Below are 18,886 nucleotides of genomic sequence, written 5' to 3'. Positions count from 1 at the left end.
CTTTGTCCTTTCTCCTTCAGTTTCAAAGTTCTCTCATTTTCTAATGTGCTGTTTTGAACATTCGGTATAGGGTTTATACTAAGAAGGGATTGGTTACCTCTGGAATTACCAGCATGTTTGGGGCCCTGAGCCAAATGCAGGTGTTCTTCAAAAGCTGCATAAAACACTAGAGGTGAGATCACACGGTGTTATTGCTGTTTATGAGACCATTTGATAGGCTTAAGTAGTATTTTATTTCAGTTGCCCTATAAAATATTTGTAGGAAACTGCCTGGTTGTATGTAAATACTTCTTCAGAATCAAATATTTGAGTTTTCTTAAGCTGGGGAACTGTGGAACGTGGTGTCAATACATCAGGGAAAAACAAAGAATATAAACAGCATCTAATAACTGGAAAAGTGGTTCAATGAATCATTTCAAGCTTAACCTAGTCAGTGTGTAAAAATGTCATTACAGTGCATAAACAGTCTTATAATGAGAAAACAGATTTCTCAAACAATGCCTTTTTCTTATCCCTTTGTTTGAGGAAGAAGGCATAACAAGGCCCAGTGGCTATTAGCTGTAATGAGAATTAGGCCTATTCTGAAACATTAAGTGGCTTGGGAACAGTCTTGCCTAACCAAAATTGTCTGCTCTCTCCTGCTAGTTTCATTGGTGATGTTTGGAGCCATCCTGGTTTTTAAGAATGTTCTTGATTAAGCTTGGCCGAGTGTTGAGATGCTTACAGCTACCAACAGTCTAAGGTCAACAAATTCAGAATCTACTGGTCTAAACAAGTCTTTTTAATATTTTTTTCTTCCTTGAGATTGGTGTTGCTACATCAGGCAAAATGAGATTTTTCTGGTTCTGCCTGTGCTATGTAGCATCAGAAGTCCTTGTAGATTGGAAAATGAGTACGGAAGTAGGGAAACAAGTAGATCTAATCCTTGTGTTTGTAGGCATGAGGAGTATACCTTGTAAGCTTTGAGAAGTGACATCCATTTGAGCGGTACCCCACCCAGGTGTGGTGTTCCTCTTCTAAATTTCTTCCTTCATTCTGTCACAGTGAGTTAGAGATATTGTGGCTGCTGCCTCCCTCCCTGGGTGATGTGATACCTCTTAGTAAAACAGCAGATCTTGTCCACACATGCTGTGTGGTCTTGCTTCTTATTTCAAAAGAATTTAGTTCTAAGCTAAAAATCTTCCTCTTTTGACCAGTGGAGGTAACTCTCAGGCTGACAGAAGCAAGATAAATGGGGCTTAAGGACTCTTATGTGAAACTATAGTGTTAAAACACAACACTAATTGTTTGCTTGGGAATGCAGTCACTGTATTAACGTGAACTGACCAAGATGGCTAGAGTAGCCTTAAAACCTCAAGCTCTTGAGTTGTATCAGCTGGGTGCCTCTAATCATTCGCTTCCTACTCTGATATTTGTCAGGAGTAGGAAGAAGCCTCATTCTGGAACTGAGATGAGGCATAAATACTGAGAAGGATTATTCCTCTCATGCTGTGTGAAGTATCAGCCTTTGGGAAGCCTTTTAGCAACTGCCAAGATGTTTTGTGTGGTAACCACGCAGACAGTTGCCTTCCTCTTGCTAGTGATTTTTTGATTATTGAGGTGCCAAGATGCTGTCATCCCAGTCCTTCTCACTTAATTAGCCAATGGTTTTAGCACATCGGCAGGGTGAAGTAAATAGGCCTTACTCTGATGGATCACTGATGTATCACTTAAAAACCTCACCTGCATAATTATCCCCTAGGGGTTACAAAATGGCCAAAATACTCATGAGGCTTCATCCCTGCTCAGGTGTATCATTCATTTTAGGTTTTCCTGCCTCACTTGCAGGGCACTCATGCATGTTTGTCAGAACTGAGATTGCTTTGAAAGGCTAAGAACAGAGGGCCAGTTCATGTTTGACTTACCTGACATAAATCTTCTTTTGATTGATTGATTTATCTATTTTATGGCCAGAAGTCTTAAATATATGTGTGTGTGTGTATATATATATATGTAACAATCCCCTTATAACATTTTAGTAGCCTCAAAGGTGTCATGGGGTAGTAGACCTAATGTAAGTCTTGCCTTTTGTAGCAGTGTTGAAAAATTCTAGGAAAATTTTGAAAATATTATTTCTGTAATGCTCCTTCCTGCAGTCCTACTTGGCATCGCTACAAGTAAGGTCTAAAATTGTACCAAGTGAAGCAAATTAACAAACGTGGGGGAAAAGAGTTTGCATACACTACATTTCATCTTCCCTGCTTTGATCAGCCAACTTCCCTATTGAAGAAAAAAAATCTTTGAAAAATATAGCAGAACGTAATAATTTCTCCAGCGCAGTTAAATGGTCTGTTTAGTTTTCTGTTCTGTATGGAGATGTGCTGGGTTGGCAGCTCTGGGATTTTCTGTTTTGCCAGCTGGCAAACATGCACGTTTGTGTAAGCTCATTCATTGCTGATACCAGGGGACAGGTGCTGATTTACTGTTCTTCAAATAACTGCGCTGGCCTGTGTCCAGCGGTAACATGGCTGAGCCTCGGGAACGGGCTGCATCCCCTACGACTGCTGTGACACACCTCTCTGAGTGCTTGTTTTCCTGGCATTGGGTGGGTGGTGGGGTGGAGTAATCTATTGCACAGGAGTGATGGATGTGGCTGTGTGATGGCAATCCATCTGTGCTGTGTGTGAGCTGCTTCTGGCTGGGGCGTGGGCGCCTTCTGTTTGCTGCTCACACTGGACGGGGTCAGGGCTTGAGGAGAGGACAGAGCTGTGGGACATTATTTGAGTAATCAAAATGGAGATGCTGTTTTGGTAACTGATCCATGGCTGACAGTATGGGTAACATAGTACCTGTCACGTCAGCTGGCTTGATTTGAGTCCTGCAAATCCAGTTCTTGTAATTCCTAGCCATTGCTGACAATGAGGAGACACCTAAGAAATTGCCTGGAATATTTAATTAGCTCCTTTTTTCCTTTTGTAAGAGAACTTAATGCTCGAGAAAAGCAGTTCCATGAAGGCTGAAGTAACAAGAAATTACTAAGAGCTCTCATTTTTTTGGCTATGTCCACAGAGTTGTAGCAATTTATAAAAACATAACTATCCTCAAGAAAGCAAAATGTAGCTGCTGTATACTCCATGCTCTCTTCTTTGTGCTCAAGTCCTAGTGCTGTGACTGATTATAGCAGCAATAGCTGCATGCAAGCAGCTCTGTACAAATGTGAGACTGACTTCCTTACTCATGCATGAGTAACGTTTATTTGACAGATTTATGAGGGAAGTGTAAGGAAACTATTTCTGACCATAATAAAACTTTCTCTCAAGGTTCCCATGCAGATTTTTAAAACAAAATCAACAAATGTCTTTGAATGGTGATGATGACATCCCTGATACAGTGGGGGATTGCATGCTTGGTACCAAACTGTTAATATATTAGAAAAGACTGGAGGTGCAGTTACATGCCAGAAGAACTTAACGTGAAGTGTTCTTGCTTAAAAATCATCTGCAGATCATGCAAATATCGTCACATTTTGCACAGGATAAAACCATAGTAACACAGGAAATATTTAATCATCAGTATTAAAAAAGGAAATAGGAGAATAAGGACACAAAGATACAGTATCTCATTATGTATTATCTTTGGATGTTTGACATTTGCAGATGTCAGATTTCCCTGGCTCAGAAATAGCATTATCACCTCCATATTATAGACTTAAAGAGCTAAAGAGGGAACGTACGCATGGAATTGAAGTGGCATGCTCAGGGTTATTCAGTGAGCTGACAAGGTAGCTGACATTAAAAATGAAGAAGAATGAGCTCCCAGAGCTGTGCTTCTAACTCAGTATTTCCTTCTCTGACTGTGACTTTATACTTGGTTTGGAAATACATACGTGAGCTATGTAGTCAGGTTGTGGTGTAGCTTAAAAAAAAATAAGGCTCTTCTGCTTTTTCCCAGCAATTAAGCAGCAGGTCCATGAATGAGCTTTGTTCTGGATTGCTGAGGGAATTTTATATGGTTACATTCTGCTGAACGGGCCACAAAATCAGGCAGCTTCCCCACCCTGGCTGTGCCTGTTTACATCTGATCTCAAACCGTGGAACAATAGGCCTCAGATTCATTTGTGCTTTCTCTCAAAATAAGACTGTGGTTTCTTTTTTGCCTTTGATTTGCTTGAGATCAAGTTAGTGGCAGAGATACAGACAGATTCCTATCAGCAAATCGTTTGTTTAAAATAAATGAGCGCTGTATTTTGGGCCCTGGTTCTACATTACAGCAGGCAATGAAGTAAAACAAAATACAAAAGAAAAATGAAGTTTTTTTTGGCTCACACAAATGGATTTATAAAGTAACAGCTGTACTACTTACTAATTATAAGTTCACTTTTGTTTGGCAAAAAAATAGAGAACTCATTTGGCTGCAGGTGTGGAATATTCTGTAGTAATTGATCTTGTTACTCTGCTGTATTGGTGATGTTAGAAGTTTCTGAAGTTACAGGATCTTTGTTTAATGACCAGTTCCAAGCCTTTGTACTAAAAGGCACTGGTAAAAGGTGCAACTTTCTGTGTCTGTCTCATTTTTTTCTCATACTAAAAGTGAATGCAGTTCCAATTACTGTCAGGCTTTTAAAATCTATTGATTTCTTTTTTGTGTAGTTCCTCTCTATCTTCTGAACCTGTGCTAAACTCATGTAACACATGTTGACTAGTTTTGTTTGGCAAGGCTTTGTTACACTTGGCATGCTTCTCTCTTGCTACAAGGAGTTAGGGTAGTGACATGCTATACCACTATGAAAACAGCCACAATCCAGTCTTGGTCCCTAGCATCAACACAGCAGCTTAATATTATCTAGACTGATGTATTTCTTTAAGCTCCTATTTGTCACTACAGATTTTTCTACTGATGTGAGACTTGACATGATATTGACATCGCTAACATGAGGATATGAATGAGATCTGACCTGAAGTACAGGTTGATCTTCTCAATTAAAGGGAATTTTCCTCAATCAGAGTTATGCATTTTTGTAATGCATTCATCTCCAAGGTATGAATATACCTTGTCCATGAATATACCTATGTCCATGAGTGTGGTGACTTGATGGCTTGGCCGTGAGTCTTCAATAAAATGCATCTGACCCTAACTTGTTTAAGGTTCCTTTTGCTGTCACAGCAAGGAAGTCAGCTGTCCCTGGGGTAGGTCTTGCATGAGGGCCAAATGCTGGTCTGCTTCAGAACTGCTTACCTGTCATATAATGTCCTCTGATGTGTTCCCTTTTTAATAATATTTTTTTATCATCTCCTGAATCTCACCAGCTTTTTCATGGACTTGGTCAATCACAGTCAAGCATAGGTAGTGCAAATGACCTAAAAGGCTAACTGAGGTAATACCTTCATCTCCTGTCACTGCAAGAGAAAATGAAGGCAAATCAGGTGAAGACACTTAGAGACTGTCAGAGAAAAGAGAACAACTCACATAACTTTTTATGTCTACACCACCTGCTATCATCTATCATTAATGTGAAGGCTGAGTGTGCAGGGAACATTTGAATTGGTGAATATAAGGATGGTGAGTCAGTGTATGTAATAAGAACGTGTGCAGGATTCTTGTGGGTAATACAACGAGCTCAGCCAGGAAGCAAGCTTGGGGAATGTCATACATGTAGACTGGAGAAGGTTACTGAAGTAAAATGGTTAGTGAAGTGGTACTTCGGACGCATGACCAGAAAGGTGAAGATGAAACAGCCTGGTGAAGGTTGAGATGCGTAACAGGATGTTGAAAAATTGTTGTGGGTGATAAATTGGGGGAAGCAACCTGATTCTGGGTAATGGGCTGTGTAAGTAAAGATCTGTAAATGTAATTAAGCGGTGAGGCTGGATACCAGAGAAGAGGAGGGTAAGGAAAAACTGGAAAATGATTAAAGGCAATTTCGGAAGGTAGCAATGATAAAGTACTTCCAAATCAATGTTACCTGGCTGACAAATAACGAAAATACAGTAGAAAACTAAGGGCAAACCTTGAAGTTGTATTGGCAGATTTATAACATTAATATTGGGAAATGATCTTCAGAAACTCATTCTAAGGACAGCTGGAAGGGTACAGTTAATAGTAAAGGTCAAAAAAAACCTTCAGTACAGGCAAAGAGTGGAAGTAATATAAACGTTTGGATTTTCAGAAAGCTCTGGTATACCCATTAGCTAATAAACAGTTATTTAAACAATATTTAGGGTTTATTAATAACAAAGAACTTTGTAGCAAGCAGAAAATTAAAAAATCCCAACTTTTGCAGGATAATTCCCCATGTGAACTGGATACAATGTCTACATAGTGAGTAATTACTGTGAATGTGAGCCCTGCTCAATCACTATGATGATATTTCTTTCAAGTATGTTCCTGTTTCTCTACCTGGAGAGTAGGTTCTTCTACCTACCTCATTTCTTCAGAGGAAGGTAAGAAGGTCCAGGACTCGAACGTGGTTTGAAGACACAGAGACCAGGCAGGCCATGCAGCTAGCCATAGCCAGGTCAAAGTACTTACAAAACACTTTGATCCTCGGAGAATCAGTGCAAAGGGACACTTTAACTGCCTGACAGCAATAAAACAGGGAGGCAATATCTGGTTACTGTGACCTCTGAGATGGAGGCATGTAGGTAAGCAGGCTGAAGGCAGATGAGGGTGCAGAGCAACATGGGAAGGCAGCTGTAGGATTGCTAGAATATTTCCAAGCATAGACATGATCATCCAGACATCACCGAAAGGTTACTTGATCTCATATGCAAGGAACTCTAATTAATAATAATGTCAACAGCTTTGACAGTTTTACAGCAAACCACTAGGGTTTCCTGCTTATGTTGAGGGTACAGGCATGCACTGAGGCAAAATGCCCTATAAACAAACACTAAATGTGATCGGTAACATTTCTAAGATCTTTACGAGTTTCCCTTCTGGAGCTGTCTTGTGGGTGAAACACCATTTCCATGCTTTCACGTACACAAAAGAGGCCTGATGGGAGATAAAAGATTAAAGACTGTTTGGGGTTTTGGCAAGGAATGCCGATGGAGACCCCAATTTTGTGTAGAGTATGAGTGACAGGTAAGTAGATGCATGGGGTGGTGTAACTGACAGCTGCTGTAAAGAAGAGCTGACAGCTCAGATGATCTGGAGCTTGACCTTCGAGGTAGGACCTGCCTGTGCCTCTTGGCAGTCCGTTCTTGCTGTGCAAATGCTGTTTGCCAGCTCTCCTTCAGAGCAGAGAACACAATTATCCTCATGTGTATCCTAAGTGACTAATAGCGTGTTCCGTGATGTATAAGCTGTCATCTGATTTTTATTCACTGTCTTGGGTATTGACCTCTTGAGAAGAAGCCTTTCTGCCGTCAGGTCTGCCTTTCCCTCCGAACTCAAATGGTAGCTGGTGTGAGAGGACGAGTCCCTGTTCTCCCACCTTCAGCACAGTGTGGGGTGCCTCTCAGAAATCTGTTAACATGCTCAGATGCTAGAAATCTGAGCTGTTCTGAAGCATGGTCAAATTGATTTAATAAAAAAAAAAAAAAAAAAGCCCCCAAAGCTTGCTACAGAACCCAGTTCAGTCTATCAAGACTGAAAGGACTTCAGGAATATCCTTCTGACGTGAAGAATGAAAAACGTCCTTTGCAAAACCTGCTCAGTTTTCTCTGGGCATGGTGTTAGTGCTGCAGCCAGCCGGTCCTTTGAGAAGCAATTGCTGACCGCTTCCTCTTGCCTGTCAGACCTGAAAATCCAGGAAGCATGCAGGACAGTGCTCCAAAAACTTACCCACCCTCTTTTCTGAGGTTTCCCTAGCTCAAGAAGAGGCCAAAACAAGGAAAAGGCAATGAACAAGGAAGAAGGTGCTACTATAGGATAGGCTCTTCTTTTACCGAAGAGCAGAGGCAAAAAGACTTGATGTTTTGGCAGGGAATGGAGTGAATTATAGAAATGGGCAAGAAATTAAGAGGTAGCTAGTGGAGTAAATGAGAAGGCAAATATTGTTCAAGACCACACTCCATCCAAGTTTCTGCTCACCTTCTACCTCTATTCATTCTTTCTTGGCAGACCCTGAAGCTTCAGTGTTAGTGGAAAGCTGACTTCTGAGGGAGTCCTGTTCCGAGTAGCTCCCTGCCCATAGGAGTTAAGCTCCTTCAAATTCTTTCCCGTTCACTGCAAACCCAAATTGCTCTAGCACAACGCTAAAGATTCCTCACCCTTCTCCCAGAGGCAGTATTCCTTGAGCTGATAGAGCTGTTCTGTATAGACTGAAGGCTTTTAAATTGTCCTTATTCTGATCTGTTTGCATTGATAGAACAAACCTTCCTTTCTTAAGTGAGTGCAAGCTTTTTTTTCCTATTTTTGTTCCTCAGCCAAAGCATTACAGCTAATAAAACTAAGTATAACTAAAATAGGTATTAAAAAATGTCTGCATAAAGAAGTTGACCTCTCCGGCTCAGCTTGTTCATTCAAATTGGCTCAGTATGCAAAAGCTGCATAAAATTAAAAATTAATGAAAGCACACAATAGACACAAGAAACCTGACCAGTAACACTAAACCGCATCAAGTTAACATGCAATCATCCTGCTTAAAACTAATAAGAATGCCAAACAGGCAGGACAGGTTATGCACAGAGGAATTCTGGATTATCTTGTTATAACACACTAAAGCTGTAGTTCAACCAGTTTTTTTTTTTAAAGCTGGTATTGCCACTGAAAGGAAAAGTCCCATGCTCATGAACTTGCTGCTGGTTTCTGCTCTTGGTGCTGCTTTCTACATCCTTTTCCACCTCCTCTCTCTGATCCTTATTACCCTGGGATTACTGTGTGGCTGTGGGTGAGCCAGCTGAGAAGCTTGTGTGCATGGGCAGGGGAGAAGCAGGAGAAAAAGCCTGTGGGCTGTTCTTCAGCTTGCGCAGTCCTTTGCTGTTTGCCTTATGCTATTGTGACAAGTTCTTTCTAATAGTAGCACATCTACTTAATGTTTGCCTGTTTGCTGGTGGCAAATAGGCTGGTTTGAGGGTAGCACGTCAGAAGTGGCTGGATTCACGCATGTCTGACTGGGGAAGCTGTCTCTGGTGTGCTGGTTCTGCACAGCTGCTAGAGAAAGCTTTTTTCATGCTGGCACTGTGCAGCCACTACTGAACATCCTAGACTAGGTGATACCATGTCCAGTAACATCTCTGCTTTGCAGTACGGGTTGGCGTGAATGCCTTCTCTCCACTGAGTGTAAAATCTGGCTCATGGTCGTAGTCAAGAAGTAAATCTTGACTACTTCTGAAATCATCCCAGCAGCTGTATAAGGCAGGGTCTCCACGTTCTGTGAGCAATGGAGCCAGTAACTGCTATGGGAAAAGAAGGATATGGATGGGAAGGAGGTGAGATTTATAGGACTTGGAGTAGGGAACTTTCTTTCCCTGGGCAATCGAGTGGCTTCCTTCACTCGTGCTAAGATGATGAGGTGCAGCCTTGTACAGGTGATGTCCAATTTCATGTTGCTAGGACATATTCTTACCATTTTTTTGCTTGTATCTTGCAGGTAAGACACAGAACTTCAGACCAGGTCATGGCTTTGAAGATGAACACACTGAACAGCAACAGAGCAAACATGCTAAAAGAGGTTCAACTTATGAATAGACTCTCACATCCAAACATCTTAAGGTATACTACTTTTTCTGAATTGTATGGAGATAGGTTGTCTCTAGCAGAGCTTTTCTATTTCCATTTTTTTGTATAGCTGTATCTATGAATGTGTTAGGAACAGCTTCTAACAGCTGCTGTCCTAATGGGAGAAGTGGAGTGGGAAGAAGAGAGAAAGAAAAGACTTGAGCAAACAGAAAATTCACATGAGTTTGGTATCTTGAGTTTACTAGTGATAAGTAATTTCAGAGAAAAACAAGTTTCCACGTTATATTCTGATGAAACAGTACAACGATCTGAAGAGCGAAATGGACTTCTCTTCATGAACTTAAATGATTGCAGGTTTATCACCATTCACATGATTTGCGGTTACGATGATAGTCCAGGCAGTGCAGCTTTCTGAAAGCTTTTGTTGGAGACACAGTGAACTTTAATTTCCTCTTTTTCACAAGACTATTAAATAGTACAGATATAGTACTGATTCCTAAAATATCTTTATAATTAGCTTATCTGATCCGTGAAGTCCTGGCTCAGTCTTCATCAACCGATGCGTAACAACTTGTTTGTTTCCTTCAGTATTTATGAGGATTCAAACCAGAAGCACTTGGATTATCTTTAAAGAGTATTCCATTAATTGGTGTCTGTTCTGTTTTTTCTAAAAACAAACAGAAAAAACCCTGAGAAGGTAGAGAACTTTTACTCATAGTAAAACTGTATTGATTTTACTGGTCCCAGTGTATAGCAATCTGAGTGTTGTAGCAATTTGCCTCTAATCAGAGATTTTTGTCTGATCTGTTTTTTCTGCTACAAAGTGAGATAAGTTCTCAGCAATTATCCTTGCTCTCCTATTTATTTTTTAAATGATGTGAGAACTGGAATTTTAGTTTTCAGGATCTTTACTTTTCTTACATCTATCCACCACTCCTTTTCCCTCAGAATTTAGCCCTATCCCCCTTGAACAGAATTACACAGGTGTTGCTGAGAACAAGAGTTATGGTACTCAGTTCTGAGTAATTGTTGAAATTTAAAGGCCTTATGTCTAAGAGATAATATTGATGATATACTGATGTCATCTGGCCTTAGTCTATAAATAATTTGGAATCAGTGGTGTTGCACAGGTGGTCTGGAAGAAAGACCACTAATATATCAATTTATGGGTAAAGCTGAAAAGGAATTCTATTTGATCTCCCAGCTATTACACAGGATTATCTGTGTTCAACTAAGCAGTTATGAGTGAATGCATAAGAAATAAATGTCATATGTTGAAAGGTATGTCTTATCGTGGCATAACTGTTTTGGAGCATAAATAGCACTCGCTTTGTGAAATGCTTCATCTAAGGCTTTTTCAAGGAGAGCTGGTTCTCAAGTATTAAAAAAAAGTCTTTAATGTAAGTATGCTTGCTGCAGGCAGCAAGGATATTCCTACAGGAAATGCAAATGAGGACTACTTAGTTTTATTATTCTATTGAATAATAATGTACAGTAAAAACTTATGTTTCTTCCTCTATTGCATAACTTGGTGTTTCTGTTTTAGGTATGTTTCACTTAATTTTTGGTTTAAAATCACTCACTGCAGTATTTCCAGTCCCTTCGTGTTATTTGACAGAAGATTTCTCCCTTTCTAAATGTTATCTACCTCTGCGTGTGTGTGTGCACATCTGTATGTATGTTTCAGAAACCTGTAAATTACTGGAGCTTCTTCTAGTTTCATAAAAATTAGCTTAGGACCCATTTCCCACTTCAAAAACACATTAGAAATGTTTCATAATCATTTACTTGCATAGTATAGTGCTGAAAGCTAAAAACATGGTGTTATCAAGTAAGAGCAGTGAAGTACTGCTAAGAGGTCACTGGGAAAATGTTCTGTAACACCATGCTTCTTTATTTTTAGATTTTTAGAAATTATAGACTTGTATTAGTTTTAAAGAGAATGATCTTCTTCCAAGAAGTTCTAATGCATAACTTCCACTTTCCACTGGATCTCCTCCACTTGCATTGGGAGTGATCTCTGATTTTATGTAATACATACTTGTGAGCTTCTTCATCTTCTGTAAGCTCTAGAACTATCTACTGTGAATTTATGCTGTGAACGTGTGACTTTCCATCAGTCCTGAACTGCTCTTTGCCAGTCAGGGCACTAGTGGATTCTTAGGCTGCAATGTTTAGGTCACGTTGAGCAGTGGTTAACTCCAGCTGGCCAGAGGGCTGTGAGACGCTCTCCTACTAAACATCTTGTCAGATTATGAAATGGGATAGATACTGGCTTTATGGTATCTAAAATCTGCTTTCAGCCTATTTCAACACGTGTGTTGTTCGGTTAGTTAATATTTTAGAAAGTAAGTGTCAGTTTTGGCAATGATTTGTTTATTTTGGTGTACCAAAATCTTCCTTAAACTGGGTGCGGTTATGTTTTTGAACATCCTGATGGTTTAGTGCCTTAATCTGTAAATTAATCTGTCTTTGACATCGAATTCTTCTCTGCTTTATAAGAGCTAAGTGATATGGCATAGAGAAAAGATTCCTCGTTCTAGTGTGTTTGGTAGCCAAGGATCATTATTACCCATTGTATAATAAAAAGAAAATAAAAATCCCCTTTGCCAGTGTTCCAGAATGCATTGCAAACTTTTACTAGCTATCCATTCCAACGTGCCTGCAATTAATTTCATGCTGTTATTGCAAAGATTCTTGTGTTTTTGCCATTAATTGCACTGAAGTGAATAATTAATACTGCTGATTATTTGAGACTGCTTTTGCTTCTGTGCTATCTATATCATCTCATTTTCACGGTTCCAGATGTCTTTTGAGTTTTTTTTCCCCCCCAGCCTACAAGCACCAGTCTGGTGTCTGAATTAGTCTGACTTTCTTCCATTCCTGAGCACTGCAGAGACTTTACCTTAGTGACCTAGACACTTCTGTACTTCTTTAGGAGGCAGAGCTGTGTCAAGGTATTCCAGTTCCTCCACTTCTAATACTTGATGAAATATTGGTCTGGTTATTTAAGCTTTAAAAATAACTTGTGTTGCTTGGCACAGAGCTGGAAGGCTAAGTATCACCACTCTCATTTCAGTGTTTCTGTGCTCAAATTCTGCATTTGGCCAGCCATGTAGATCTTTCTTGATCAGAAGACAGTGAAGAGCTTAGTTTTCACTTCCAAGTTCCTGTAAGTGTATCATCCCTGTGGTAGCATCACGAAGACTCTTGTGGTCAAATATATATAATTATATATAAAGTAGATCCGTTAAAAAAAAATCTTGATGCAAAGTACATTAGAAAAAGTCAGAAACTAGCCTCCACTAAAGGGTTTATTTTGGCAAAAATGGAACCTCTTTGTTAAGGATGTTTTGGAATAGAAGCTCTTGCAGCTGCATGAATGGTAAAAGTAAGGGGATTTGGAGGTTTTCTGGTCTCCCTCTCTATTGCTTCCTATTTCCATTAGTAGATGTGATTACAGAGGCAGAGTAGATGTTAACTGTAGTATTGTATTTCTTATTCAGTCATCGTCTTGGTGATCAGAAACTAAGTAAGAAAGAGCTGCTTTTCTTGTTCTTCGTTTCCCCCAGGGATCAAATTAAGGACATTTTAGGAGTGGATGGAGCAAAAGCAGACTAGTGGTGTTCATGGAGTGCTCTGAACTGTTTCTACCACCAGCCCCATGTTGCATCATCTCCTCTCTCCATCTCATTCCTGCATGCAAGCTGGAGGACTAAAAAGCTTTTCTGTCTCTGCTCAACACCTCTCCTTCCCCTCGGCGTGGGGATGTGCTGCTTTCTGGCAGCCTGGCTTATCACATCTTACCTCAAAACAGATGGTTAGAGCAGGAATGGAAGAGCGAGCTGGAGTTCTGGTTTGCACCATGTGATATTTACTATAGCCACGTTAATATGGAGTGGCTGATGCATGATACAGCTGTAATAGCTGGAGGTAGGGGAACCAGAGGTTTGGAGCATTTCTTTACTTCCTTATTCGTTTGTGTCCCACTTAGAGTGCAGGCTTGAGTTAGATCTACTACCAAGGCTGATGTATGTTTGTAAATGTTTTTCAGCACATTGCTGCTTCTCTGAATGCTGCTGCTGCTCTGTGGTCATGAGTTCTTACCTAAATCAAAAGAAGGAAAGAGCTGGAAAGGACTCCAGAAATCTGCCCTTGTCTCCTAGGCTCCAGACTAGGAGACCTGATACCTTTTCATTCTGGTACTATACCTTTACATTCTGATAATGTCTTACAGGTGTGTTTTCCTCATTGTCAGAAACGAAGTGCTGTGCTAACACAGATTGTGTCCCCTGTGCTGTCTCTTAAATTAGCATATCTTCAATTTTGAGATAGAATTTCAGTTTTTAATATCACTACTGTTTTCGTGAAAAAATGCTTCTTTATTTAAGCTGTACCTTAGGGACTTCATTTAAAACAGTCTGTATGCAGAAAGCCTTAGCTCATGGCTAAAGTGCTCTCGTGGGAGCACTTGGAGATATTGCTCACTGCGTTTGGCAGTGAGCGTGCAGACAGATTGACTCATTGATTAAATCTACTTTCTGTGCACGCACGCAAACAAAACAAAATAAGAAGGTAGTGTGTATATTATGCAGACTTGTGTCAAGGAGAATTTTCTGTCAGCTACTTTCAGACAAATCTAGTCTCCTGGGAAAACAATACCCTTTTCTGATGCAATTTTCCCTTATCAAACCCTCCTTTTTGTGAAATTGTGATCAACTTTGTTCCAACAGGTAGAAGAATGGCTTTTGTCTTCGAGCATCATTTGTCTTGTATCAAACAGCAGTGTAACAGAAAGGAAAAAAATATTTTTATTCTCTCTATGTGATGCAGGTATCACAAAAGAGAATTTTAGAAATGTTGTACACAATAAAAGAGAGCCTGTGTTGTGTGTAATAGATGGAACGCCTTATCTCTGTCTTAAATCACAATTCAAGTGTAGAAAACTTGAAATATACTTGGTGACTAAAATGGTGCATAAAACATTAAGGAAGGTTTTAATGCATACTTTATATTCTTACTTACTCTTCCTTCATCAATAGTGTAGTGAAGTAAGCATCTGCCTCTTGACCTCGTTTCTTTTTATAATACCGAGCTTGTATGAGAGATTTTTGCATTATTGTGTCTGGTTTGTTTGTTACTTTTAATGTTATCCTGAACCCCCTGAATTCTTTCACCTAAGCATCAGTGGATTTCAGAGGGCATCAGTTTATTATGTCGGACTGTCGCTGACCTAGGTTTATCCACAGAGCAGGTACATGGCTCAGTGAAGTTCTTTTAATGGAAAGCACATGTTCAATGTCTAGATATCCTTAACGGCTGTTTAATCTGGATATTAGTTTTATTTGATTTCCCAAGGAGGCAAAGGTTGGACACTGAGGCTACTGAGTTTTTTTTGTCCCTCATCTGTCTAGAGTTTTCTCCCTTGCAGTCTGACTGAGCTGGAAGCACTTTGGTAACTGCCCTAACAGACTAAAAAAAGAAGTCCAGAATATTTTCTTCCTGCTGTCTAGGAGGACAGGTACTGCAGATTGAGGCATAACCTGGCTTTCAGAAGCAGAGTTTTGCAGCATGGGAACATCACTGACACTTGTTAGAAAGCTTTTCATGGTGGAAATGTTCTGCACTGTACTTAGGGCGGACTCGAATAGCATCCCTCATACATTTGCAGCTTCTGGGGGAACTTTTCCAACTGCTAGTTATGACTTTGGAAGTGATTCAGCTTCTCTGATAAGGCCAGATGTTCTGTCTTGAAAATAAGCTTCCTTATATCTGCAAATGATCTCCTCTTCTGCGGAGAGCTGGCTCATTGAGGCTGCTTCCAACGAGAAATGTTTATAGGAAGCGTAACCCTTGGCCGACAAGACAGCATGCTGAAGTTCACCTACAAGCACATCTTGGCTCTGGAGACAGCGCGTCTAGCCAACAGGAATAATCTCAGCTGCACCAGGCCAGCATGTCAGCTTCCTACCCGCAGAACTTGGAATCTCACCTGGGACGAGCTCAGAAATGGGAATCTTATGTTAAACCTTACTTGGTAATTGTATTTCCTGGTAGCTGCTGCTTTGAATATTACCTTTTAGTGAAAAAGCTTTCCAAGAGTATTTTGTAGCAGTACTTAGCTTAACCAGGAGGCTTATTATTGCTTGATAGAGCAGTTAAGGAGAAGTTTTCCAGGAATTTGGATCGCTAGAGGTCTGTTCTATCAATCTATTTCCCAGAGTAGGAAAACTGAGATTCTCGACACGGTGTTTTAATGGTTTCAGTATGTTGCTGTAAACTCATTAATTCTGTCTTTATCAGCGTATCTGGTTTCTCTTTTCCTGGCTAATAACTTCTAAAGATGTGGGTTTTATGAATGTATCTGTCCTTCATTTTTCATGCAATCGTGATATTGAGCTTTGTTTTACTATCTGATGTAAAGTCAGAAACGTGTGTCTGCTTCCCAGTAGAAAACCGAGATGTTTAAGTATTTGTGAACTCTGAGTAACTTGAGCCAACGTATCTTTTCTGCCTTAAGTGTAGGTTCACAAAGGTAATGAATATGTTTCCATTGAGGCTTCCTTTGACCAAAACAGGTCATCAGAAAAAGTTCTACTAGGATTTTGATGACAGTATTATTTATCCTGTCTGGTAAAGATGAGAAATTTAATTTTACCAAATTTTTGATAAGTTTTTCATTGCATTTAAATTCATAAATTAGGTCAAATAGAATGAATTCCTTTATAAAGTTATATTATGTTACTTTTAAATTAGGAAGAGTTGATATACCGATGGAAACAATATTATTTTTGTCTTAATTGTTGAATGAAAATATTGCAGTGATGGAGTAACCTTTGTCATTAACATGTTTCATAGAAGAGAAAACACTTGAAATTTGTCTAATAGTGGAACTGGTATCTTTTTTTTTCTGCTTTTGGTTGTGAATAAACTGTTAACACCATGCTTTAAAAGACTCAGAATACATGAAGGTAGAAACAGATTTTTGCTTTGGAGGGGCCTGGATTTCCTAGTTTTAGGAAGCTTAATCTGTAAACAGGTTTACAAAATTGTTCATGTGCAGTTACTGTATGAAATGAAACTCAGGATCAGCAATGTTTTGTGTAGATAGTGTATCTAAACCCATCTCACCCTTTCCCTCAACACTTTGTTGTGCCTTGTTGCTCTTCATTAAGCACCAGGAGTTGTAATTTCACTTTCAAGTAGAAATTTGCATATTTAATTTGGGGAAGATATTATTTGAGGTGAAAGCAAGCAATAGACTTCAAAGTACAAGTCCTGCTTCTCTTTTTGGTTATAAAAACAGATTTCCACAGTTCAGCTTATCCAAAGAACCTTATCTATATTATTTCTTTGGCTGCTTGTAATTTACTAGTCAGCTGTTAGATGAGAGAACAGTAAGGATCATTCATTTGTCCAAAAGCAGCTTAGCTTAACTAGTACTGCATGTCTTGCAGCATTTTGGTTTTAAATTCGCAAGGTTTTGAGGATATAAAAGGACCTTTTCCTTCAATCCACACAATTCCTCTGTCATATTTAACGAAATCACGCATTTCTACACCTTGCTTGTAAAGCGGAAATTTCTAAGTATTGTGGAAGTAACAGATGTGTTTCTCCTTGTTGAGACCAAAGTCTAGATAGTGAAACTGAAAATTGGTTAGTCCAAAAATGACCAAAACCGTAACTGTGGCAGGAGGGCTCTGAAGTGCACACGGGTTAGGTTGTGCTGAACTTTCTCATGCGAGATGCTTACTGTTAATTTGCATTTTGTCACTTATAGGTTCAGCTTGTATGGTAGTAAGAAATGAGCTTGCAGTTGTTCCTCTGTTTAAATATATGGCAATTTCTCTGTCACTGTGCAGAAAAATCAAGGGTGACAGTCATTATTGTTAACTGCAGGAGTCTGAACCTCGTGCAGTGTAGGAAATGTAGTGGTAAGTGTGTACACAGGGTATCATTGAAACTTGCTTCCATGGAAGTGTTGAAAATAAAAGGGGGTGGGAGGAATGGAGAATAAAAGTACGCTGCACGCACGTGCTCTCATATTCTCGAGTGGTTAGGAATGGGACAGAAAGGAACATTTTTATGCTTAATCAGCAAAATGCAAAGGGAAGTAATTTGCTGTTTGTGCAGACCAACACTGGATAACTTGGCTTCCTTAAAACAGGGAGCTCTCTGAGGCTCTTCCTTTCTGCATAAAACATTATATGCTGTCCTTTGCTTATAGTCAAATCACTAACTTCCCATCTTGTTTGAGCTGTCTTCTGTGCTCTCTTGGAACTGCTTATTGTAGTGTAGGCACATGATTTTGTTTTGTGCTGAGACTTTTAAATAATCACCCTTGAGGTATGCATTGTCTGAGAGGCTGTTTTTTTCCCTTCTTTCTTGGCATAGCCAGTACTTTTTATTTTCTTAGTTTCGTTTTTAAAAACAAAGCAAAATAAAAATAGAGGGGGGGAAAAAAGCCCAAACCACTTTTCTTTTCTTGTTTCTTGTAGGTTTATGGGTGTCTGTGTGCATCAAGGACAGCTGCATGCACTTACTGAGGTAAGACTATTTAATGATATACATACTCAATATGAAACTGTTCTCAGGCCAGATTCTGCAGCTGCTCTTCACCTAGAGTCTGTGTCCTTCACAGGGACTCGTTAGTTAATCACGTGCTGCTTGCTATGTGGTGGGAAGGTTGCAGCATCAGGCCTCAGAACTGTACTTTGCTTATAGCCCTGGAATGTCTTTTATCATTAGAAGCTCTCATTAAAACGAAAAAAAAATCAGTGGGAACAAAATTCCACTGATACTATTCTAAATAAGAGATGTGGCTTACCACTGAGGCGCCCCTAAGTAATACTTGTGTGAGACATTGCTTTGCATTTAACTCTCATGTATACTCTGCTTGCATGTGCATTTCACAGGTGAATCAGGGATGTTTCAGCTGGGTGATATTAATGCGTTCAGTCCTTGCCATCTTTTTATTGGCAATAACATGAACATCTGAGCTTAATCTGGGTTCCATACAGAGGAACTATTCCATTGCCCATGTACCCTGCCAAGGTCCATTTATCAAATGAGAAACTGAGATTTCAGTTCATGTGAGTCTTCCCACCAAATTTCACTCAATTGTGCATTTAAATCCTCCCCCTTGGGAAAAAAAACAGAAGGGAGTGTTTTCTTGCTAGGAATAGTGTTTACCTTTTTTTGTGTCAAAATCCATAAAAAGTGTATTCTGCTGTTTTAGTTTGAGTAGAGATTGAAGAGACGTTCATGTTTTGTAAATCTCATG

General features: G+C 39.6%; 1 protein-coding gene across 2 annotated transcripts in view; it reads left to right on the top strand.

Moving 5' to 3' along the window:
• Positions 1-18,886, top strand: part of TESK2 (testis associated actin remodelling kinase 2) — a 75,819-nt gene that overhangs the window by 15,294 nt on the left and 41,639 nt on the right. For both annotated transcript variants that reach the window (XM_082765683.1, XM_082765682.1), the window contains exons 3-4: positions 9,515-9,636; positions 18,102-18,150. In XM_082765683.1, the coding sequence (XP_082621809.1) occupies positions 9,515-9,636; positions 18,102-18,150 (171 nt within the window). The remainder of the gene's footprint in view (positions 1-9,514; positions 9,637-18,101; positions 18,151-18,886) is intronic.

The sequence above is a fragment of the Aythya marila genome (assembly GCF_965140915.1).
Source record: "Aythya marila genome assembly, chromosome: 8".
In the NCBI taxonomy this organism is placed as follows: Eukaryota; Metazoa; Chordata; class Aves; order Anseriformes; family Anatidae; genus Aythya; species Aythya marila.
Note: the sequence above shows the minus strand (reverse complement) of the source record. Positions and strands in the feature narration are given on the sequence as shown.